This window comes from Diabrotica virgifera, chromosome 3 (genome assembly GCF_917563875.1).
Source record: "Diabrotica virgifera virgifera chromosome 3, PGI_DIABVI_V3a".
Lineage (NCBI taxonomy): Eukaryota > Metazoa > Arthropoda > Insecta > Coleoptera > Chrysomelidae > Diabrotica > Diabrotica virgifera.
In genome coordinates this window covers 65,137,231-65,163,615 of record NC_065445.1, presented here as the reverse complement: position 1 = coordinate 65,163,615, position 26,385 = coordinate 65,137,231, and the positions used below count along the sequence as shown (strand labels likewise).

Below are 26,385 nucleotides of genomic sequence, written 5' to 3'. Positions count from 1 at the left end.
TCACGCTGCCCACTTTCCTGCCCAATTCCCTGTCCAACAGGACTGAGTGTAAATGCGGTATTACACTTGAGTGCCTGAATTTGAAACTCTTGAGAGTGAGTAAATGACTGTTATGCTTACACTGATTATATCATGTGGCATTTGTGGCAATATTATGGAAGTGAGTCATAATGACGCAAAAATTGTTTCAACAAATACTGAATTGCGATTTATTCCGAATCTCCGGGGGTTTCCCTATCTTTTCAAAAGTAGTTTTTAAACAATACAGAATTAGTATTAGTATCTAAGTATTAGTTGACTTTCAAACATTTCAAAAAAGCATTCAGCCATATTCAATTTTTATAAGAATCTATAAGTTATAAGAAATATTCGTAATATTTTTAGAATAATGTCCATTTGCCGAGAATGCAAAAGTGGGCATAGCGAGCCTACACAGCTCAGATGTATAATCCTTTTTATGTCGATATTTCATTGAGTATTGTATCAATATCGCATCGAAATCAATATCAATACGATATTTTTATAAGAATGTATTGTCGATATCTATACTCGATACGATTGTTGTATCGTATCGTGAAGCTCTACCGCCCGACCACCTCGTGCCCAAGGTCACTCTAAGGCATGTTATCTTCTGGAGTTTTTAGGGTTTTGGGCACCAGGGTGTCTTTTCTAATGGCGTATTGTTGCTCAGCGACCCCAAAAACTCTCGAGTAATTTATTTGCATCAATTTAGTGCCGTCAACCCTCGAAGCTTCAGATGACATGCCTCAACAGTGAACCTGGGCACAAGTGCTCCGACGATCGGTTCTGATGGCATATTCGTCTTCAGCGACCTCAAAAACCCCCCGAGTAACAAAACCTGGCCCTCAATACACTTATTTTGACATGTTTATCGAATTTTAGATGCATTTTATGCACTTTAAAATGCAACTATGCACTTTAAAATGCAACTATGCATTTCCACTTATTTTTCTGTAGTAGACTGTTATCCTGACATTATCCTGAACACAATGCAAAAAGTTGTAAGTCTCTAGGGCTGTATTTAAAAATTTATTTATTTTGTGCTAAATGCCCTGGTCTATTTAAACCTTGATAATATCGCTATACATTATTTCGCACTAATAAGTATATTTACTTATTTTAAGCTTGATGATATTATAATTAGGTTTTGAAACAATTCAGGTTTTTTTTAATGTCAATGTTCTTTTGTATACAAATTTAATGGTTATTTTACAAATTAATAAACGGTTGTTTTCGTGTTGTGTAATTAGTCAGTTTGATGCCTGGTCCTATAGTAAGCAAATATGCAGTTTAATGAGATAGCTGTAGAAGAAGTTTACAGAAGAGATGAAAAGCTAAAGAAAGAAGATGTTCAGGCGTTAATGGAGTGGATGGGCAAACAACCTCATTTGCCGAAAGCTACAGGTACTTAAAAAAAATAAGTTTAATTTTATTTATAAAGGGTGTCCCAAAATTTAGGAAAGATTTCAATATAATAGAAAACAATGTATTTTTCATTAGATTGTAATTTTTTATTGAATCATAAAGTACTTGTGATCGGGTTATGTATAGAACAGCACAACAGGCAATGGTCATGGCTTTCCTGACACATACGCACTGTTTTGTCAAATTTTTTCGTGAATTTCATTGAGCAGCGTTGAATTTTCTCCATAAATAGCATAAAATGTGACCTGTGTCCTTTCTCATTGAAAACAACATTGTATTACAAAAAGTTTTCTGTACTACATGAGGTTTATCAAGCAATGAACAATAATCTTTAATGAAATAAAAATGTATAAAATTTTTATTCAGTTGCAATGCGAAGGCAAAACTGTCTTATTTTTTACTTAGAACAGAGAGCGCAAGCCATCAATCTAAATAGACGATTTTCGACTCTATTTTAGTCATCATCAGAGAGGTGTAGGCCTGCTGCTCTCTACCCCAAGTGACCAATCTCCGAGAGCTTATCCCCGCATTGCAACTGACGTCCATTAAGTAGGTGTCTAACGACATCTGGTAACTGAAAGTCAAAGTTTTAAAGTTTTCAACCTAATAGAAGTATTAAAAATATTAAAAAATATTAAAAATATTCCTAAAAGATATTTAATTGAAAACTTATTGGACCATTTTCCTGATAACACCTCCATGGCTTCTAAAAATTGCAAGCCAGATGGATGCTGAAGCGAAGAAGACAAGAGGGAATTCAAAAAACTTACAATTCACGACCCCGTCTGTTCAGCTGGTAAATTCCAACGGAAAATGGACCTAGTTACTCAAAGGAATAAAACCAATATAAAATGAAATAAAAATGTATACCATTTTTACTCAGTTGCAATGCGAAGGCAAAACTGTCTTATTTTTCGCTTAGAACAGAGAGCGCAAGCCAGCACTCTAAATGGACGATTTTCGACTCTATTTGGAGTCATCATCAGAGAGGCGTAGGCCTGCTTCTCTCTGCCCCAAGTGACCAATCTCGGAGAGCTTATCCCCGCATTGCAACTGACGTCCATGGAGTAAGTGTCTAATAATCTTTACACTGCCACTGTTTCTTGTGACTATACCAAAGTTTTTGATTGTGTAAAACAGGACATTTTGATAAAAAAAACTAAATTTCTACGGAATTCGAGACATTTCTATAAATTGGTTCAAATCATGCTTGGATAATAGGAAACAACTGGTTAGAGCAAATGATACAAACTCTAGTCTCAAAAACATTGTATGGGGGGTACCACAAGGTTCAGTACTGGGTTTTCTACTTTTCCTTATCGTTATTAATAACATCGCCACCATCCGCACCATACAGTGATACGCTTTATTTTCGACAGTCACATGTAGGTTCTCAATCCCCCAATTGCGAAAATTTTGGCCATTAACAAAGCCATCGAGGTGAAAATATTCATAGCTTATGATGACTTTGCTCGAAATGATTGTTTGAAGTATTGAGCTTCGATTCTTGTGTCAATTGGAGTTTGTAAGCATGGAGATATAGAGCTTTAGTGAATATACGCTGTAGAATGTTTCTTCTTCTTCTTCCTCTCTATAAGCAGTTGTGCTTGCTTATTGGCGAATTGATATCTCCATGGAAGGTTGTCACTCCATCTTTTAGCGGTGGGCCGATACTTCTTCTATCGATTGATGATTTATCTCTTGCCATTTTGGCTACACGTGTCTCCTCCATTCTACTTATACGGTTATTCCATTGGCTTCCAATGGCTTCACTCCTCTTTCGATCTCTCAGCGTATTTCCTGTAATTCTTCTCAGTAGGTACTTTCATTTATGTAGTTTCTAGTAGTCTTTGTGTTGTGGGTATTTGGACAGTGTAGTTCATTATAAGGTATCTAATGTCCATTATTTGTTCAATACTGATGCCATCAATTTCTATTTTACATATAAATATCCATAAGGAAGAATTTCCTGTAACTGGCTGTATGCTATTAATTACAAGTAAATTTAGTAAAAAAATTTTCTTAGTAAAAGGTATATTTATTAAAAAAAAAACCTTAAAAACGCCACAGATATTACAGAACGTTTTCTACGGATTGAGCATCATCAGTGTTACAAGCTTAACATGCTAAGCCACCCAAAAATACAAAGGTTAAAATCCTTTAAAAGTTGACTAAATGTCTTACATAGTTAAATAAATTATGGAATCCAAAGGATGGATATAATCTCTATGGATAAGGCCCTGAGGCAGTGGTCGGCAAAGTGCGGCTCCGAAGCCGCGTGTGGCTCTTTGGCTCCTTAGGTGCGGCTCTGGCACGGAAATATCCACGGAAAGCGCAATATTTTCTTTGAAAAAACTTAGTAGGAAAAACATTACCTATATCTTATTCTGATAAATTAGCTTTTATCAAACTTACAAACTTTAGAATTTGTCAAAAATCCTCTTAATGCTACGATAACCGAGTTGAAATTTTCTAGCTTTGAAATTGGCAGTAATGGCTTTGAAATACAATTTCTAAATTTAAGAGCAATGAGGTATGGCGCTCTAAATTCGAACGTCTTTGTGTTGAATTAGTACGTTCTTTAACGGTAAAATATTGAAAAACCTCTAAATTTTAAAGAACCGCTTGAATTGACATGAATTTTGGTATACACATAGCTAACAAGTCAAAGAAAAAAAGTGATATTTTGCCGATATGTGCTTTTGCCCCGGGGTGCTTTTTACCCCCTCTGGGGGGTGAAAAAGTATTCGTTCAAAGTAAGTCCGGAAATTGATAAACTGACTAATTTTAAGTAACTTTTGTTCTATAGAGTTTTTCACTAAGTCAATACTTTTCAAGTTATTTGCCAGTGAATATGTTCATTTTTTCAACAAAATAACCACGCTTTTAGACGGTTTTTTGCAAATAACTCAAATAGAAGTATTTTGTCGAAAAAACATTCGTAGCAAAAGTATAGCTTGTAAAAAATTTTAAAAAAAATGGTGTACATGTCACGTTGGTATACCTAGTAGAAGCAGAGTTATAGCTAATTAAAAATAGGTTCATATTCGTCAAATTCCAAATGGAATATTTTAACGTGAAATAACCAAAAATGAAGCACATTTCGGGGAAAACTTATTACAACTTATTTAAAATATTTAAAAAAAGCTTCATTTTTGTTTTATAAAAAAAATTTCTAGCATCAAACGTAAACAAGTTACGCTCAAAATAAAGTTAGTCCCTTTTTTTTGGTAAAAAAATCGGGAAAATCACCCCCTAACTATTATCTCAAATGAACTTAATCGTTATGACTTCACAAGTTTCTTGACTCGTCTATGTATTGTGTATATGATCTGTACGTTTCATCGGTTCAAAGTCCTTATTTTTGAAAGGGCTGTAGTTAAAAGGGGTTGAACGAGTCACTGATCACTAATGTATGCAAATTTAGAAACACCAAATCTAAATCAATTTTTGTCTAACAGAAGAACAAAAAAATACATGATATTCAGAAAAGCAATGCTGACTTTTTTTATTTTTCGAGATTTTTGGTATCTCTAACAATTTGTAAGTTATTTTGAAAAAAAGCTTATTTTTCAAAATTAAAATTTTTTAAAATTTTACTTTAAAACCAAACTTTTTCCACAATAAGCACTTTGAATCGAAACTTACAGATAATATAAACACAACATAAGGAAAATAATTTGTGAAGCGGTAACGATTAATTTCATTTAAGTTGCTAATTAGTTGGTGGTCTTCCCGATTTTTTTGCCATAACAAAAGGGAGCAACTTTATTTTGAGCGTAACTTGCTTAAATTTAATGCTAGAAACTTTTTATAAAAACAGAAATAAAGCTTTTTTAAACACTTTAAAAAATATTTAATGGGTTTTCCCCAAAAAGTGCTTAATTTTTTGGATATTTTACTTCGAAATATTCTATTTGAAATTTGGTGAATATGAATATATTTTTCGTTGGCTACAACTCTGGTTTTACGAGGTCAAGAGACCTAACGCGTACACCATTTTTTTTTTTTTTACTTTTTACAGGTTATGTTTTTGCTAAGAACGTTTTTTTTTCGACAAAATACTTACTTTTTGATTTATTTGCGAAAAATCGTCTAAAAATGTAGTTATTTTGTTGAAAAATAAACATATTTCGTAAATAACTCGTAAATAACTCGAAAAGTGTTGACTTGGCGAAAAAGCTCTATAGAACAAAAGTTACTTAAAATTAGTCAGTTTATCCATTTCCGGACTTATTTTGGACTTATATTTTATTTATTTGGACTTACCCCCAGGGCAAAAGCACACATCGGCACAATATCACTTTTTTTTCTTTGGCATGTAAGCTATGCGTATGCCAAATTTCATGTCAATCCAAGGGGTTCTTTAAAATTTAGAGCAAAAACCGTGAAAGAATGGACTAAATTGGAAATATTGGAGAACAAAAAAAAATGTTCACAACACAAGTGGTCTGCTTTGAATCACCTGGAGAAGGAAGACATGATCATTTTCAACGCTTGGAATAGTATTCCTGATTCTTATGATGAGCTGAAAAAGCTCACGTTTGCTGTTCTTTCCCTTCGATTGTACATATCAACATTAAAAAAAATGGATTTTGCACCAAAAATTTTGTAAAAAATGCAGTGTTGTAGTAAATAAAACCTTACAAAACGAAAGAAAATAGAAGTTTTTACGATGATTAGAAACGAATATATTACCAAAAAAAGAAAAAACATGTTTTAATTTTTTGGGGGGTATGGATGGGGCTAGGGGTTTAAATTTTTTTTGTCGAATACTTTTTGATGTACCTAGAACATGTGTTTTTTGGAATTTCGTTGGGAACATTTCTCGCCAACTTAACCGACTAGGCCCTCTAGAGGTTTATTTAGTGTAATAAAAGATTGCTAAACAAGCAAATTTGGCTCCCAATTTTTTTTAATTGCTCTAATGTTCATATTTGGCTCTTTGGTTAAAAAGTTTGCCGGCCACTGCCCTAGGTTATGTCTCCCACGAGGTACGTGGGTTGCTAGATTATAATTAAGTCTTCACATTGAGAGAGGTGATCAAGGCGAGAGGCGAGAGGCTCTCAATATGAACACTTAATTATAACCTAGCAACCCACGTACCTCGTGGGAGTCATATGCTGCCCAGGGCCTTATCAATAGGGATAATATCCATCCATTGGATTCCATAATTTATTTAGCTATTGTAACAAGTTTACTATAACAACTTACAATTACAATGAAACGAGCGGTTCGTATTTATATACTGTGATGTATCTAGCTCTCAGACTATCAATCACTAGATGAACCGCAAAGTGCGCGCGCCGAAGAATTATTTACGCACATGCGCGAACTACTTTTTCATATTAGCATATTCATACTCGCTATTATCGTTAACATGTAATTAGTTATTTTAAGTCATATGTACTTAAGCTAAATACAAAATACTGTTGTAATAATTAGATATTATGTCAACCCGGACTCATACTTAAAATATACATACTAGTCCTGTCGCCAGGGGGGGTACAACGGCCTCCTTAATTCAGATGGACTTACCCAAGTTTTTTTTATATATTTTGACCAGCAGAATACGAATTTTTTGGGTAACAGTTGATCCGGATGTCGATAAGATTGTTATAGACAAAGAACTTGAGGAATTACATAACAGTGATTTCTCGCAAAACAAAACATCTTTTTGTACTTTTTGGGTCATTCTAGGCAAAAAATGCTCTGACAAGTTTTTTCGTAGGATGCATAGTTTTCGAGATAACCGCGGTTGAACTTTCAAAAAATCGAAAAATTGCAAGTTTTGAACCCGAATAACTTTTGATTAAAAAATAAAGTAGCAATTCTGCTTACCGCATTTGAAAGTTTAAGTCAAATTATATCGGTTTTGGTTATTTGGATTGCTAAAAATTTATTATTTTATTGTTAAACAAAGCTATAAAAACCTAGTGCGTGAGTGATGTTTTCAATGATTTCTCATTTAAAATCTAACGAGTAGGTAGAGTAGCTACAAGTGCAAGCGAGGCAATTTCTACGTAGCATGCGTTAAAACGCATGTATTAGGCACGGGAAACACTATGTGTTTATAGCTTTGTTTAAGAATAAAAAAATTAATTTTTAGCAGTGCAAATAATCAAAACCGATATAATTTGACTTGAACTTTCAAATGCGGTAAGCAGAATTGCTACTTTATTTTTTAATCAAAAGTTATTCGGGTTCAAAAATTGCAATTTTTAGATTTTTTGAAAGTTCAACCGCGGTTATCTCGAAAACTATGCATTCTACGAAAAAACTTGTAGGAATATTTTTTACTTAAAATGACCCAAAAAATACAAAAAGATGTTTTGTTTTGCGAGAAATCGCTGTTATGTAATTCCTCAAGTTCTTTGTCTATAAAAATCTTATCGACATCCGGATCAACTGTTACCCAAAAAATTCGTATTCTACGGGTCAAAATATACAAAAAAAACTTGGGTAAGTCCATCTGAATTAAGGAGGCCCGTTGTACCCCCCTGGCGACAGGACTATACGTCTTTATTTATTTATACAAGTTTACTTTACAAATTCTAACTTATAACTAACTTAAAGTAACATCGTTGTCGTAACAACTTTAATATATGCGATAAAGTTATTATGGAACATTCCGGAGATATCCGCGCTCACCTCTACCACTCGATCGATGCTCTGCCGGCTCGCCTACCGTTCTCTCGATCGAATGGAATTTTCTAGGAAGAGCTAAAGTTCTTATGGAAATCCATTGTTGCCACATCTTCAAATATGAGAAGAGACGTCTATCAATTACTGTCAATTGTCATTGTCTGATGATCTTTGTTATGTTTGGTTATGTTGTTGACAACTTTTGATAGGATAAGGATATTTTAAACACATTTTAAAAGAAAAACAACCTTAGTAGTTAGTAGAAAGGAAAGCAATTTTAGATTCCAACCGTATTATTACTTGTGAAATATTATCATCTAGTGGGAAAACCGCAGTGATTGTGCCTTCTAAGGGGCAATTTGAAAGGACAACCCCACCAAAAACCATTATAATTGTAAATTGAAATGATTGATATTAAAAATGTTTGTACCTATGTAATTGTACATGTAAAACTGGAAATTCAGGTAAATGCAAACATATAATTGGCACATTACTATATATTTTTCGATAAGTGATTATAATGGTTTGATAAAAGAACCATTTCACTGCAACTTTGTTTATAATTCTTTTTTATTGCTTACAGGCATACCATGGAAAATTTGAAAAAATTAAGCACCACAGACATCAAACAACAGTGGGGATAATTTAAAAAACAATAATACAACATAGTCAACAATAAAGTCCTACCAGTCTGCTGATAAATGGGCTACTGATATTGTACTAAATTATGATTTAGCTCTATTTTACTCAAATAATGTTGAAGTAAGCTGCAGTAACTCTGTTGAAATATCTTTAGCTATGCTAAACCAAACTGGAGAAGCATGAAAAAAGCTGACGTGACTGCAAGTAACTGGGACAATTTATTGCCATTTATTTACTTATGATAAAAATAAAAGTCTAAGTTGGCCACTTAAAGTCAACCAATTGTATAATTCCAATTTTAAAGAAAATACTGTACCCTTCCGTGGGAAAAAATTATGAATCAGTTGCTTTAAATATGTATGAAAAAATAACTCTAAGTATGACTGGCAGTGTCAATGGAATTGTTTCCGGAAAATGTCTAGAAATAAACTGTCCTCTGGCAGGTAAAACAAAATCTGTGCAATCAATTTTACGTGACCTTAAATATTTATGCATAATTGAGGGAAAACAATATTATGTTAAAGAAAAATCATATGTATTTATGGACAAGTGCAATTGCTACTTACAGGACTACAAATATGTTATTTTGTAATGTTTTGTCCATTTGATAAGTCCACACTTCTTATTAAAGTACCATTTGATGTAGATTTTATACAAGAAATGTTAAAAATTTTGGTAGAGGTATATTTTTATAATGTATTATCAGTTTTATTCCAATTATCTAAGTAAAAAACTTTTTTGAAAAGATTGTTTTATTTCTTATAGGTACTTTTACTTGAAAAGAATATTCACACTTGACTACACTCATATCATCTGTGAATTCAGATAATATATACAGTAGAACCCTGATTATCCGTGCTATGGTTTTCTAATACTGAAGTTGCATTTTTGAGGTTTTATCAAAATAGCGTCACCTTAATTCACTCGATGGAAACTCTGTAAGCCAAGAAGAAGACTCGTAATGAAAGATTCATTTTTTCTATTATCTTTTTATGGTAGGTACATATGTATGTATATACGTATATATGTATTATATTATTATATAAGAAATAAATTTCAATTATCCATGCCACATCTGACCACGAGGAGCACGGACAATCAGGGTTCTACTGTACACATAAATTAATTTTTATCATTACTAAGTATTGTTATAAAAAGATTAACAATACCTCAAATAATATTTATATCAGTTCATATAAGGAAACTATTTAATAGGAATAAAGTAACTTGTACTTTGATTTTTAAAGATTTTAGCCATTGTATAGTTCTTTCAATGTTTACACTTGCTGAAGCAAGTCTTATTAATTCAATTTTCTTCTCAATGCATTCATTTTTTATAAAAAAGTCTATCTACCATTATATCATCCTCATTTGGTGTATATGATTTTTGTTGTTCATTTGAACAAACACCTGTCCAGCAGAAACATCTGATGGGATAAAACTTGTTTAACAGCTAAACACACCACCTCCACTGTCGAAATTAATGGATTCTTGTGTCAGGTCTTGTGTGTAGATATCGTAATTAAATAAACCAATTTCAGCATCGCTAGATGCTGTAGATATCGTCATTAAATAAACCAATTTCAGCATCGCTTGTATCAGGTGTTAACCATGTTTCAGTAAATATGATCACATCAAAGTAGCTGTTAGAAACATTTAGAGTCAGAGTTGTCAATTTAGTCCGAAGTCCTCTACCATTTTCAATAAAAATGGAGAGCTTGCCCAAGTCATTGTGGCTTAGAGGTTTTTTGAATTACCTTTGGGATATTATAATACCGTATCGACAGGTTCTGTCCCCTGCTTCCTGAGGAGACAAAAGCTCAAATTTTATATACAGATTCAAGTACCTTCCCTTTATTAGGGGTCTGATCAATGCTGATAAAGATGGTTTTAGCATGGTCAATGTGTTTCTGTTTAAAAACTGCATGTCTGCTGTCTGAACATTTTCAGTTGAAGATAAGAACACTTTAAATGGATGGTGCCCATTTTTATTTTTCTTTCCAAAGCGAGCTATTCTAATATTGTCAGAGACTTCATCCTAAATTTCATATTCGTCTTAGACTTCATCTAAATTTTTTTATATAAAAAACCTAGTTACTCTTAATAACTGAAATATAACTCAAAAAGCAATATAGGTAACTCATTTATTTAAAATAAATGTAATTGAAGACGATAATTGCAAACATTGCAGGAAACAGGGTGATCTTGATCATATCTTTTTTGAATGTAGGCACTAAGTTTTAACAGCATTTAAACTGCCTCTATAAAAATTTAATCAAACTTAATATACATGCACCATTCAATATCCAGTCTGCTGGCTACGGGCTCACAACAAAAATATAAATTATAGATTTCTTGTCAGACACATGCACATTTCCATAAGATTTGTATGCGAGCATGAAATTTTTTATGATTTCAGTTTAGATTTGAATCCTTTTTTTATCCTAAATGTACATCTTATCCGATATCCATTTTACTGTACTTTATTGTATCAGTATAGTATGGGATTATTATTACTGTATTGTATTAAGGATAGGATTGTATATTTGTTATTACAACTGACTGAATGACTAATGTCTATGCCATCAAGGGCGTAGGCGCAAAATTTCGTCTCTAATGCTTTTTAAATGCATTCATTTTTTTTAATTCTGAGAAAACTAAGAAGTATTTTTGAAAAATTTAAGGGCAGAATGAAAGATTACGTTATTACCGAGGGCCGAAAGTCCCTGAAAACTTCCATAATGTTTATTTTAATAAGTTACAGTTGTGAAAAAAAAAACAGAAAATGTGTGATTTTTAATTTTAAATATGTATCTCATTAAAAAAATTTATTTATTCTAAGGGACTTTCAGCCCTCGGTAATAATGTAATCTTTCATTCTGTGTTTAAATTTTTCAACAATATTTATTAGTTTTCTCAGTATTCGCAAAAAATTAATGCATTTAAAAAGCATTGGAGCCGAAATTTTGCGCCTAAACCCTTAATAAAAAAACTCAAAAAGCAACTAAAATAAAATACACTGGCAAGGGCAACAAAACAGAAAACAAGACAAGCAAAAAATAAAAAATAAATCACTTTTCATAAATGACACTAATGACAGATGACAGTTTTCTTAAGATCAACTGGCAACGTTGGATTTCCATAAGAACTTTAGCTCTACCTAATTTTCTAGTCGTGGGGACCGTCTATTCGAAACTCTTTCGTTACACTATGTAAGACATTTACTCAATTTTTAAAGAGTTTGTATTTTAACCTTTGTATTTTTGGGTGGCTCAGCATGTTAAGCTTGTAACACTGATAATGCTCTTTTTAGAGAGCGAAAGCGTTCTGTGATATTTGTGGCCGTTTGAAGGCTTTTCTAAATAAATATATCTTTTAATAAGAAAAATGTTGCATTAAATTTACTTATTTTACATCTGATTAGTTCTATACTGACTACTACTGTTTTAGTTTTCTGAGATGAAATTGTCATATTGAATTCTTTTGCTCTTATGTTAAAACTATGGACTAATCTTTGCAGACTATCTTCATCTTGGGCTATCAGTATTGCGTCGTCTGCGTTACGGAGTATTTTTACTTCTTTGTTTCCAATTTTGTATTCTCTTTCTTTGTTAACGCTTTTGATGATTTATGGGGTTCAATGAGTCCCGTCTTATTCCGCTACCCATGTCTATAGGTTATGTAAGTTGCCCATCTATTCTGACTTCCATTTTGTTGTTTTACTAGATGTTTTCAATAGTTTTTATGATACCTACGGGAACTTCTTTATTATACAGAAAATGGATTACATCTTTGAGTCTTACTCTGTCAAATTCTTTCTTTAACGCAGTCAGAAAGCTTTTTGAAATTTGTAATTCCTGTCGTTCCTGGACATCTCGCCAACACTCTCACGCACTGCTTTTATATTGATATTTGAGCGGCTTGTTTTTGGGCATTCTTCGATTTCATCACATATATCTCCTCAAAGTATACTTGTTTTGTTTCTCTGATTTTGTTTCTTGTCTCTGATAGTAAGTGCACTATATTTGAGAGTGTATTTGTTCTTAGTTTGACTATGCTTTTCCATCGTACCTATTCATATCTCGTCGATATTAGATATCGCGTTAAATGTTAAACTTTATAAAATTTGAGCGATATACATGGACGACATTAGCTTTGCTAGATAGTAAAATAAGATCACCATACTGATGTTATAGTTAAAATCTGTGTCATTTTAGAATTACAGGTAGCATCCTTCCTCCATAGTTGTTATTACAGCAATGAAGCTGCCAAAAATTCAATAGATGCATATTTCACAGTAAAATTTTTATGCCCCGATATTTTCAGTTCAAGGACTATAAATGACAATATATTGCGAGCTACTGTAGACACTCAGTAAGTATGTTCATTATAGTATAATTATTTTTTAAGAAAATATAATCAGGGACTTTTTATTGGTTCTAGCCATGATATAAGCAATTAGCCACAATTTAGTACCACACCTAGTTTCAGTTTAGTAACCTCCGTAGAAAAGATGTATCTGCATGTTTCGTGGACTTCGAAAAGGCATTCGATAAAGTACAGCATGCAAAATTAATGCAGATACTGAAAAATATAGGAATAGATGACAAATATATTCATGTCATTAAAAATTTGTACTGGAATCAAACTGCTATCGTAAGAATTGGGGATAACTACACCGATGAAATCTCCATGCAACGAGGAGTCAGACAAGGTTGCAGTTTGTCGCCAATATTGTTCAATGTTTACTTGGACCAGTTATTTAAAACGGCACTTGAGATACAGCCATATGGAATAAAAATCAACGGGGAACTACTTAATGTGATTAGTTACGCAAACGATACAGTAATTCTGTCAAATAATATTGAAGGTCTCCAAATTCTGCTTGATCGTAGTCACCGGGTAGGAGAGGAAATCGGCATTAAAATAAACTCAAACAAAACCAAATTTTTAGTTTTAGTCGTGACCCACATCCAAATGCAAAGCATCAATTAAATGGAGTCCAAGTTGAGAAAGTTCACAAAATAAAATATTTAGGAACTGTGATAACGGACCAACTAGATCCGGACATAAAAATAAAACGTAGAATAGCAATGACTAAAACTACTTTTATGAAAATGAAGTCATTTGTTTGCAATAATCATCTCAGTTTAGAGCTAAGACAAAGAATGGTTAAAAATGCTATGTTTGGTCTGTACTTTTGTATAGTGCAGAAGTGTGGACGCTAAAAGTATCGATCATGAACAGAATTGAAACATTAAAAATGTGAGATAGCAAGCATGAGGGATCTTAAATATACAAAATACTAACCAGAGAGGTGAGAATTAATACAAGAATTTGTAAGAAGATTTATAACAGGATGATACCATATACAATAGCAATGTATATTTATATAAAGAGAAATTTAAAGTATAAAATATAATTAATATTTTTTAGATTATTCGTTGTTCTTCCCGAATTAACACCAGCAGGAGACGCAGTGATACTATCAAGAAAAATCGATCCCGATCCAAGAAACTTTCACATGATTGGTCAGCTGAAGCTTATGGATGTAGTACCACTACTTCATTCATACCAATATGGCCCTGCAAAAGGCTTTCAGCTCATAGTAGACATGGAACTAACCAGCCTTGGGCATCTACTGAGAATAAACCCTTCTTATGTTAAAAAATTTGCCTATTATCTACAGGTATGGCGATAATTTATTTATTTAAAAGTAATTTTTAGACTTTAATTGTCTTATTTTATTGCTTTTATTGCTTTTTCTAAGCTGTTACAATTTCATTGATGCGGTTCAAAGTGCTTATTTTTGAAAAAGGGTTGTAGTTGAAAGGACTTGAACGAGTCAAAAATCACAATTTTATGGAAACTTTATCTTAATTAGTATTATGTAATAATATATTATTTGATGTTAGGATAAAAAGATATTAAGTTCGTATTCATTTTTAGGAGGGAATGCCAATCAGATTAAAACAAATACATTTTATCAATCTTGTGCCATTTATGGACAAAGTATTTAGTTTCATTAAACCCGTTATGAAAAAAGAACTCATTGACTTGGTAAGCATATTATAGATGAACAAGTAGAAGTAGAAGATGATCTTTAATATATTTTAGAATATTTATGTGATAATTAGTTTCGTCTAAACTGCGTTTGGAAATTATTGATAGCACACTTTTAACCTCTGTAAGAAGCACCAAAATATCATAGAGGATTAAAATATTCAATCAACATACAATTCTTCATTGCTAATGATTCATTCAATTATTGATAACAAACTATATAAAATTATATCATTAGCAGGAGAACAACACGGTTTTAGGTCGGGAAGATCATGCACCGACGCTATATTTATAATGAGGCAGGTTCAAAAGAAGTCATTATAATAAAATCAAATCGGCATATTATTATGTTTAGTGGACCATAAGAAAGCAAATTAAAGGACGTTATCCATTTATTGTAGGTAGGTACGCAAGAGAGGTACCTCTAGGAATAATTAAAACGACCGAAAATATCTACCAGAACATCACAATAAAAGCAAAACTAGAAGAAGAAGCAACTGACTCAATTGAAGCTGGCAATGGAATAAGACAGGGGGATTCTATGAATTCTCTATTGTTCAACCTGATCATTCTTTTTCTTAAGGTGCCTATCCGTTCCGGATGTTGGCGATCAGCATGGCTATCCTAACTTTGCTTGCTGCTATTCTGAATAGTCCGGTTGTCGATGTATTAAACCACTTTCTCAGGTTTTGAAGCCAAGATATTCTTCTTCTCCCTGGTCCTCTCTTTCCAAATACTTTGCCTTGAAGAATGAGTTGCAACAATCCATATCGCTGTTCATTCCTCATAACATGGCCAAGATATTCTAGTTTGCGCTCTTTGATTTTGTTAATAATCTCGCATTCCTTGCCTATTCTACATAGAACCTCAACATTAGTCACACGATCCACCCACGAAATTCCCAAAATACGCCTGTAGCACCACATCTCGAATGCCTCGAGTTTTCTCAAAGAAGCCTCGGAAAGTGTCCAGGCCTCTACTCCGTATATTAACGTAGAAAATACATAGCATCTGACGATAGAGATTTTAGTAGCAAGAGGTAAATCGTGGCTTCTGAAAAGAGACTGCATCATTATGAACGCTGATCTCGCTTTTCCTATGCGTTGTTTTATTTCAATTGAGTGGTCCCACTGGCTGTTTATGTTGGTACCAAGGTATGTATAGCTGTAGACCCTGTCAATTAGTTGTTGGTTAACCAAAAGCTGTGTTTTTAATATTTCGCGCTTACTGACTACCATATACCTACTTTGTTTTTTTCGTATTGAGATCAAGTCCGTATTCTCTACTTATATCTGATATTCGCGACATTATTCTTTGCAAACCATCTAGACTGTCTGCAAAAACTACAGCGTCGTCGGCATATCTAATGTTGTTCAGACGCACTCCGTTGACTAATACGCCTTCCTGTAGTTCTCCCAGCGCTTGCCCGACGATACATTCAGAGTATATATTAAACAGCACCGGGGAGAGGATGCATCCTTGCCTCACTCCTCTATCTATGGAGACTGCCTCTGTCAATTGGTTATCCACTTTAATATTGGCAGTTTGGTTGTAATACAAATTATATATGATTCTCTATCTCTATCATCTACTCCCGCTTCTTTCAAGATGTTTATGAGTTTATCATGTTTTACTCTATCAAACTCCTTTTTGTAGTCGATAAAACAAATATACACGTCACAGTCAACATCCCTGCATCTTTGCATAAGCACTTGGACAGCGAATAGAGCCTCTCGGGTGCCTAAGGCATCGCGGAATCCAAACTGCGTCCATGATATCCGTTCTTCGCATTTTTTATATATTCTGCTGTGTATCACTTTCAGAAACGTTTTGAGTAAGTGGCTCATTAGGCTAATTGTTCTGTAGTCTTCACATGTTTTAGCATTTACTTTTTTGGGTAAAGTTACGAAGGAATAACTTGATCATGGATGAAATAATAAAAAAAAGTAGGTACTAAAAAGGATACCGAATGGGAGAAGAACAAACTAAAATAATCTCCTATGTAGCCAACGTAATACTAATCTTTCAAAGTGAAGATTATTTACAACGTATGCTGTATCAATTTAATATAACCGCAGAAAATTTAACATTTCTCCAAAAAATACCAAATTCATTGTTAAACAGCAAATCTACTAAAATGTAAATTAATGCTGGAAGGTCAGATAATAGAAAACGTCATGGAGTTTAAATATCTAAGCATCACACTATCTAGCTATCGAAAACTCGAAACAGAAGTGGAAGATCAAGTGAATAAAGCAAACAGAGTCGCAGGTTGCTTGAATGAGACAATATGGAGAAATAAAAATATCAGAAAAGAATTGAAAGGCAGAGTTTAAAAAACAGTCATCAGACCAATAATGGCATACGCGGCAGAAACACGACCTGATACAGAGAGGATTAAACGTAATGAATTTCGACTCGATTCAAGTTCTCTGTTTAACCCAGGTATGACAATACCAAAGGGCACCGTAAGGAAAATATTCCAATCTACAGTTCAGAGAACCTGTATGAAACGAGTCTGTGTACTCTAATACAGAGTATGGCATAAGTAAAATAAGAAAATCTATGGTTTCGTTTTGATTTAATCTGTCTCCCTCCATCCTCCGATAGTACTATTTCTAGGTCTACCTGTTGTCAAGGAGGCTCTGAGGAAAACAAATTTACACCAACACGACCGTAGTTTCTCGATTTAAATTAAAACTATTTATATCGCAGTATGGTTAGAACGCCCTCTAACGGAGAATAAGTGAAATGAATTTCGACTCGATTCAAGTTCTCTGTTTAACCCAGGTATGACAATACCAAAGGCACCGTTAGAAAAATATTCCAATTTACAGTTCAGAGAACCTGTATGAAACGAGTCTGTGTACTCTAATACATAGTATGGCATTAGTAAAATAAGAAAATCTACGGTTTCGTTTTGATTTAAATCTGTCTCCCTCCATCCTCCGATAGTACATCCTCTGAGGAAGACAAATTTACACCAACAGTATTAGAGTACACAGACGCGTTCTAACCATACTGCGATATAAATAGTTTTAATTTATATCGAGAAACTACGGTCGTGTTGGTGTAAATTTGTCTTTCTAAGGGCCTCCTTGACAACAGGTAGACCTAGAAATAGTACTATCGGAGGATGGAGAGAGACAGATTTAAATCAAAACAAAACCGTAAATTTTCTCAGGATTAAAAGAATGCTAGAAACAGCAGAGATGAAAACCCTTCGAAAAATAGATGGTAAGACACTATGGGACAGAGTTAGAAGTGCAGATATACGATGGAGATTCAAGGTGGACAACATTAATAACTGTGTAAAAAACAGAAGCGTAGAATGAAACGATCACATAAGAAAGGCAACAAATAGAGTAGTATTTAAGGACGGCGAGAGACGGTTCCCTAATATGAAGACGATCAGTGGGAAGACCACGAAAACGATGAAACGACAACGTATGGCTGGCACATTGAAAAAATAGACAGAGTCATGTCTACATAAAAAGAACAAGAAAAAGAAGATTTACATTGCTGTCTGGTTCGTGACAGGACATATCGTAACGCGACAGGGCCTCGATTTTTGACCCTTCGCTTCATTATCGAACGTATTCGCTTCGTATACTAAACAGGACCTCCATCTTTGACCCTTCACTTCGTTATCGAACGTATTCGCTTCGTATCTGTTTAGTATACGAAGCGAATACGTTCGATAACGAAGCGATGGGTCAAAATAATACGTCGCTAGAGAGTTCTAAAAACAACTGTTTTTTATATAAAAGTAGACTAAAAACTTAAAAAATTATAGGAATAACACAAAAAACACAAACAATCGCCGACATAACTTAATTAACCTATGAAATGCCAGAAATGTCAAAATTTCATAAATGTCATTAATGTCAAAATTTCATAACAGTGGAGTAAACTTGCCTAAGGTTGCAAGCAATTACTCCTCTTGGTTTAAAAACAGACCATAGTTACCTGAAACAGGGTTTAAGGTGCAATTCGTGCCGGAAGCTTTTAAGGCTTCCTCATTTACATTTTATGTCTTGTTATAGTATAGTGGTCGGTTATAGTATTTTTGTAAATTCTTGGTCAAAACTAAGACAAAAAAATATCGATATTTATTTTTCTGCTCCTATATAAAATCCGTTGTAATCTTCTGCCATAAAAACTGTGCTCTCACGCATTTTCAATTCAAGTATACCTAGTGCAAAATATTATTTTTATTAGTAACAGATACAAGAATATTCTTTTATTACCAACATAAGAAAATAGTTTTCTATTTTGAGTACGATTTCCGAAATGGAAACCGACATGTCAAAATAAATATATGGCCAACTGAAATTGTGCTTAATTCTCATTAAATATAGTAAATAATGATCTAAAATAACCTTTTTAGTTTCTAGTCCATACAAAAATGGAGAGCTTGTATGAACATATACCCCAAAAATTACTACCTGAAGAATATGGAGGTAACATTGAGTCAATTTTGGTACTAAAGGGTAAGATATTAAATCAGAAGATGATACATTTGATCTAATTTAGCAATATGTTTTAATTTTTTCTGTCTTTCTGTTCTTGAGAAATAGATCGGTTAACAGCGTCTCCGATACCAGTCACTACTCCTCTCGTCGCCATAAGCGCCGGACTTAACTTGCGATTGTGTAGTCGCGCGATTGTTTTGTCGCAAAAATTGAACACATTGTTTCAAATACAAGTCAATCCACGATTATTTAGTCGCAAATGTATTAATGGATTGACTTGTATTTGAAACAATGTGTTCAATTTTCGCGACAAAACAATCGCGCGACTACAAATCGCAAGTGGAGTCCGGCGCTAAGTCTTCTTCTACATCTCTCTTCCTGATTTTTTAATTTATATTCCCAACTAAGACTCTTTCCTATTTTCTTTTTCTTCTCGTAGCACTACAACCCAGGGTGGATCTTGGCTGATGACGCAACTCTTTTATCTCGAACGGTCATCCATGGTAGTTTATTCAGTGAGTAGCCCCATTGTTCTTAAATATGATCATATGTAATCTCTCCAACTCATTCGTGGACATCCGAAGAGCCTTCTTCCTGTCAGGGCTTCCTTCCAAATTACCTTGGCGGTTAGACGCCCAAAGGCGGTTATTACGGAGTCTATTAACATGGCCTGCCCATCTTAGACGTTGGGATTTAATCTCTTGACTTTTGTTTTTAGAGATAAAAGGCAGGTATTAGCCCAGTCGGGATAGCATTTGACCTTGCATTACCCCAGATTTTATTTTTATAATCTTTAGGAGGGGTCAATAGTAGTATAAATTTAAAATTTCGACTGAATTTTATCGTTGCGTTAGCCGCCATCTTGATTTTAAACTAGAACCGTTTTTGCTTAATATCTCCGCCATTTTCAACTTTTCGACAGAAAGTGTACACACTGAAATTGTTGAAAATGTGATTTTCTATAATTTTGTTTATTATAATTTTTTCGTGCGGTCGATATTTTCCGAGTTATGGAAATAGGGACAGTTAGAGCACAATTATTGATTTATTGAATTATCTCGTTTATTATTAATTTTACAACAAATTTGAACCTATACAAAAATGAAGAGAATTAAATTTTGTACAATTTTGATCTCTCTCATTTTTTTGATTAAATTAATATTTAAGGTAGTTCGTATGCGGTAAAGGCGCGAGCGTAAGACCTGATTGATTTTATAGCAATTGTTTTTGTTCAATATCTCCGCCATTTTCAACTTTTCGACAAAAAGTGTGGGGACTGAAATTGTTGCAATTACGATTTACTACAATTTTTCGAGAGAACCTGTGGCGGGTCTACGAGAGGGAATGGGAAAAACCCCCAACAGGGTCCAAGATTTAAAAAAAATTGATGAAATATTAAAATATCTTAGCTGACATGAAACTTAATTATAGACAGACAAATTCAACCAATAAAACCCGCTAGTTAATAAAATAAATGAACTTAATGCATATAAGTTATTATTTATGTCAACTATTTTTAATGGGAAATAAGCCACAATTTTACTAACAAAAATTATTTTATTAACGTTTCGAAGCCCAAATCGTGTTTCGTTGTCAAAATACAAAATACTACCAATATAAACAAAAATGTTGTTGCTAAGTAAAAAAATTCTTCTAATAATTTATTTAATCTGACTCATTTATATTGGCAATTCAGACGTATATTATACATTTTAAAGTAGAAGACTTTAAAATGATATTTATGAGTCAGCCAATATTTATGAGTTGCGTTCCTGGGACGACTTTACTAAAAGATAGTTCATTCGATTACATGAAATCAATCCCAACTCAAGAATATCTGTCACAAAAAAATCACAGCATGTGATCTGTCTTTAAAAAGACAACCAAATGCAACGATGACAGTAAAATTCTCGCGTTAGAGATTCCATAGTAAATCACGAGGGAAAACCAGGAAAAAAAACCTCGTGATACTATCCCGACATCATAAGTATTTGGTCTTACATTTAATTTACTTTCAAAAACTAATACCAAATTCTGACTTTAATATGTTTAAATTATAAATAATATTAATAATACATAGATATACAATAAGTAATACTAAAATATAAAATTTATACTAACTCGATATGTTATTGACTTATTAATCGTGGTATTTTCTTTCTATTGACTTCCTCTTTCAGTATGGGTAACCACATATTACTGCATTCTACCGAGGAATTTGCGACACAATTGGTTTCATTTAGCATAATTAGAGCCGCTTCTTTGATTTTTCTCTTTTTACTATCTGATTCTTTCAGAACTATACTTGAATCTCTCCACTGAACTCTATGCTCATTGTCTCATGCGTGTTGACATATTTGAGATCTATCAAATTCTCTATTTTTAATATTTACCTCGTGATTTACTATGAACTCTCTAACGCGAGAATTTTACTGTCATCGTTGCATTTGGTTGTCTTTTTAAAGACAGATCACATGCTATGATTTTTTTGTGATGGATATTCTTGAGTTGGGATTGATTTCATGTAATCGAATGAACTATCTTTTAGTAAAGTCGTCCCAGGAACGCAACTCATAAATATTGGCGATATCATTTTAAAGTCTTCTACTTTAAAATGTAAAATATACGTCTGAATTGCCAATATAAATGAGTCAGATTAAATAAATTATTAGAAGAATTTTTTACTTAGCAACAACATTTTTGTTTATTTTAGTAGTATTTTGTATTTTGACAACGAAACCCGATTTGGGCTTCAAAACGTTAAAAAAATAATTTTTTTTTGGAAAAATTGTGGCCTATTTCCCATTAAATGCCACAAGGAAATAGCTTCAGAACATTATTTATGTCTTTTATGTATCTACTTAGTTTGGTTGGTGTTTCATTGGAAGTTTCAAAAATTGTATAAAATATAATTCTCTTTATTTTTGTTTATGTACAATATTATGTCGTAAAGTTAATAATAAATGAGACAATTCAATAATTATGCTTCCCCTCCGCTTCCACTATTTCCCCCTTAACTCAGAGAATATTGATCGCATAAAAAAATGTGGAAAAAGGATTGTAGGAAATTTCGTCTCCAACAATTTTAGTTCCTACCATTTTTGTCGAAAAGTTGAAAATGGCGGAGATATTAAGCAACAACGGTTCTCCTTTTCAACAACGGTTCTCCTCCAAAAGATCAGAAAAATAAAATTTGGGGCAGCTCCTAATGCAAGGTTGTCTAAGCCGACTGGACTCTATCGAGGACAGTTCGTTATTAAAATGAGGAGTTTCGTTCTCAGAGCATATTCAGGGGCATTTCGTCAAAAAATAGAAGGCGGGCACCTTGTACCCTAGCGGCGGTACTGAAGTAGCATATTCTACGGAGGAAAGTAAATGCTTTGTAAGTGTAGTAAAAACTTCAAAAATGTAGTACCTACATACTTGAAGCATTAGCAGATACTACGTTTTATGCATTCCACCCAAATATTGTATCGTCGTCAAGTTGGATCCCCATTCCTGAACAAGATCTTCTCCAGTGTTTTAGTGCTTTATTTAAATAGATATTGAACAGTATTGGAGAAAATCTTTTGAATTCTTCGGACAGGGTGTTGTTTAGTCTTATTTTTGATGTTGCTTTATTGTATAGTTGTTTGATTGCGGCGATGATCGTGCTATATAACGAAGATCGTTCAAGAGACTGCCACAGCTTTCTCACCGGAATCGTGTCATACGCTTTTGTGAGAACCACGAATAAAAGATATATTTCCTGGCTTCTTGCAATTTTTTTTTTTTTTCGTTAAGTTGTGTTGAGGTAAATATATGGTCTACGCAAGATCTTCCAGCTCTAAATCCTGCTTGCTGTTTAATTTCATTACGTTTGTATTCTTTCTCAATCATTTTTTTAAGAGTTTACCAAACAGCCTGCTAAAGGTAGGTATTGACCAAGATAGATACTCCTGTAATTTCCGCTAATATCTTTTGGACCTTTTTTGTGAATTGCAGTAATCCATGCCTCTTTCTCCCCGAATGAATTTCTTCCCCATTTAAGTATATTGTGATAAACTGATAACGGTTAGCAATAATAGGACTGACTGTCAAAATAGACTTATCAAGGGCGAGGCTCTACTTACGTGCATAGAAATCGGCCCACCTGAAAATTTGGTCATTTTTGAAGTCTCGTATTTCTTAAACCTGTTGGCCGATTTAAGTGATTTTTTTAATATGTTATAGCCTTATTCTTCAACAATATAGCTGTAATAATGTTATTGTTAAAAAGGTAAGTGTTATTTTATACCGGGTGTAAAAATGATAATGTGTTTTTTCCTCAAAGTTCGGAACACCCTGTGGAATATTCTAGCATATATAAAAGATTGAAATTAAAACTCAACTGTGGCCTTAGGTTTTTGATTCATTCGCTTATGTTGGATAATAAAAAAGTTAGGTATTTTAACAACTAGCAACGTTCTTCATCAATACAGGGTGTTTCTAAATAAATGCGACAAACTTTAAGTGTAGTTCTGCATGAAAAAATAATGACCGTTAGGTTTATTATCATATGTTCGCATATGCTTCGTTTCAGAAATACGGGGATGTTGAATTTGTTCGTACAATCTGACGATTTATTTATTGCTCTAAAACCGCATGAGATATACAAATGACATTGGGTAGGTTTTAAGAGGTAATTATTGCGCATTTTTTTGGCATAGAGTTAAGAATTTTATATTCACCATTAGCGTACATACGGGTAATATGACCGGGTAATATGACCCGTATGCACGCCAATGGTGAAAATAAAATTCTTAATTGTATGTCAAATATGCGTAATAACTACCTCTTAAAACCCACCAAATTTCATTTGCATATCTTAACCGGTTTTAGAGCAGTAAATAAATCGTCAGTTTGTAAAAAGAATTCAACATCCCGTATCTCGAAAACGAAGCATTTCCGGACATATGTTTATAAATGAAACGGTAATTATTTTTTATGCAGAATTTCCCCTTAAAGTTTGTCGCACTTATTTTGAAACACCCTGTATTAATGAAGAACTTTGCTAGTTGTTAAAATACCTAACTTTTTTATTATCCAACATAAGCGAATGAATCAAAAAGCAAAATGTTAAGAAAACCTAAGGCTATAGTTGAGTTTTAATTTCAATATTTTATATACGCTAGAATATTCCACAGGGTGTTCCGAACTTTGAGGAAAAAACACACTATCATTGTTACACCCGGTATAAAATAACACTTACCTGTTTAGCAACAATATTATTACAGCGATATTGTTGAAGAATAAGGCTATAACATATTAAAAAAATCACTTAAATCGGCCAACAAGTTTAGGAAATACGAGACTTCAAAAATTTGAAGATTACGAGACATTTTTAGGTGGGCCGATTTCTAAGAACGTAAGTTTATGTACTATACGAGTAGTAGCATCATTGGTGATGATGCTGAGGCTTAATACATTGATATATTTTGTGTTTTGTTGCTATCTTTAGATTCTGGTGTAGGTATATTCACTTAGAACTTTTCAGTGTTTTTTACTTATTCGTTATTATTGTGTTTACTACTCTCGTCTATCACGATTTTATTTTAGAAAATGTGAGAAACCTCATTAAGAACAGTGAAAATTACTTGAAATTCCAAGAATCTCAACTCATAGACGAAAGCAAAAGGCAAGGTTCATCGAAATATCAGGAAGATCTGTTTGGAGCAGAAGGAAGTTTTAAAAAATTAGATATTGATTGAGTTTGTTTCTTTTTTGTAACATTTTAAAATAAACGTAAAACTACAATAAAAATTTGTTTTCTTGATAAATATTTCAGATATCTGGTGGTCTGATAAGGGATGTAGAACATCTGGGCGTCGCCGTTTCGGCGGGGCCATTTGGGAGTCGCCATTTGGGCGTCGAGCCATGTTTTCGTCAGCCGTTTCGGCGTCACCACAATGTGATGTTAAGCATATGATACACATATGACATATTTGACGTTAATATGTAATATTTATACCTCGACACCGTAAGGTACAAGAGGACGGCTTAAGTAAGTAAAATGTAATGACACTGACATTACAAAGATTCGGCAAAATTGTCATATTTCGCAGCTACGGACGCTGGCATAGTTTCGTACATCCTCACCATGGTCACGCACGGAGCGAATAGTGGTACCAGGGTGTTCGGTGTTTAAGTGGCCATAGCAACATTAGTAACCTTAGAAACGTAAAGTCTACAGTGTCAACTTTTCAATTATTGAACTGACAGAAGTAACTCGGCCACACTAGAATCAGTATAGTGTGCTATGCAGATGATGCAGCCCTGATTGCAGAGGACGAGGATGACCTACAAAGACAACTTTATCGATACTATCAAGCATGTCGACGACTCAACATGAACATATCCACGCAGAAAACAAAATGCATTACCATTGCGAAAGACCCAATTAGATGCAAGCTCGTGGTAACCCATAGAACAGCTAAACCAGTTCAAATATCTAGGTGTAGAGTTATCAAGTTATCATGGGCCCAGCCAGAGACCTAAGAGGACAAATTAACAAGGCCGCTATCTGGTCCGGATGTGTGAGAGATGTGGTATGGAATAACCCATATATGAGAATGGACAGCAAAGTTAGAATTTATAAAACTTGCATCAGACCTGTTATGACCTATGGCATTGAATCAAGAGAAGACACCAATAAAATTAAAAGCATGCTACGAACAGCCGAAATGAAGACACTAAGAGCAATAGCAGGGAAGACAAGAAGAGATAGAATACGAAATAACATCATCAGGGAATAATGTGGCGTGCAAGATGTAGTCAGATGGGGCAGGCAAAGACGAAGTCGAATGGTTCAGTCATGTAAAAAGAATGGAGGAGCACAGACTACCAAGAATTGCACTAGAAAAAAAACCAGCTGGCAAGCGTCCACCGCGGAGAGCACCAAAAAGATGGAGAGATAGCTGGCAGTCTACCTCTCAAGAAATACTTCAACGTCGGAATTAACAGATCGACAGATCTACAACAAGTATAAGAAGAAGAAGAACAGAGGTAACCTATAACGTTACCAATTAATGCTGAAATGGCCGACGCCGAAACGGCTGACGTCCACTTGGTTCGACGTCCAAATGGCCCTGCCGAA

General features: G+C 33.7%; 1 protein-coding gene across 1 annotated transcript in view; it reads left to right on the top strand.

The window, feature by feature from the left end:
• The window catches only part of LOC114334452 (uncharacterized), a 75,528-nt gene extending 50,476 nt beyond the window's left edge, over positions 1–25,052 (top strand). The window contains exons 9-14 of the mRNA XM_050647466.1: positions 1,300–1,425; positions 12,951–13,107; positions 14,170–14,422; positions 14,683–14,793; positions 19,187–19,289; positions 24,849–25,052. Of these exons, the coding sequence (XP_050503423.1) occupies positions 1,300–1,425; positions 12,951–13,107; positions 14,170–14,422; positions 14,683–14,793; positions 19,187–19,289; positions 24,849–25,000 (902 nt within the window). The 3' untranslated portion in view covers positions 25,001–25,052. The remainder of the gene's footprint in view (positions 1–1,299; positions 1,426–12,950; positions 13,108–14,169; positions 14,423–14,682; positions 14,794–19,186; positions 19,290–24,848) is intronic.
• The last annotated feature ends 1,333 nt before the right edge of the window (positions 25,053–26,385 follow it).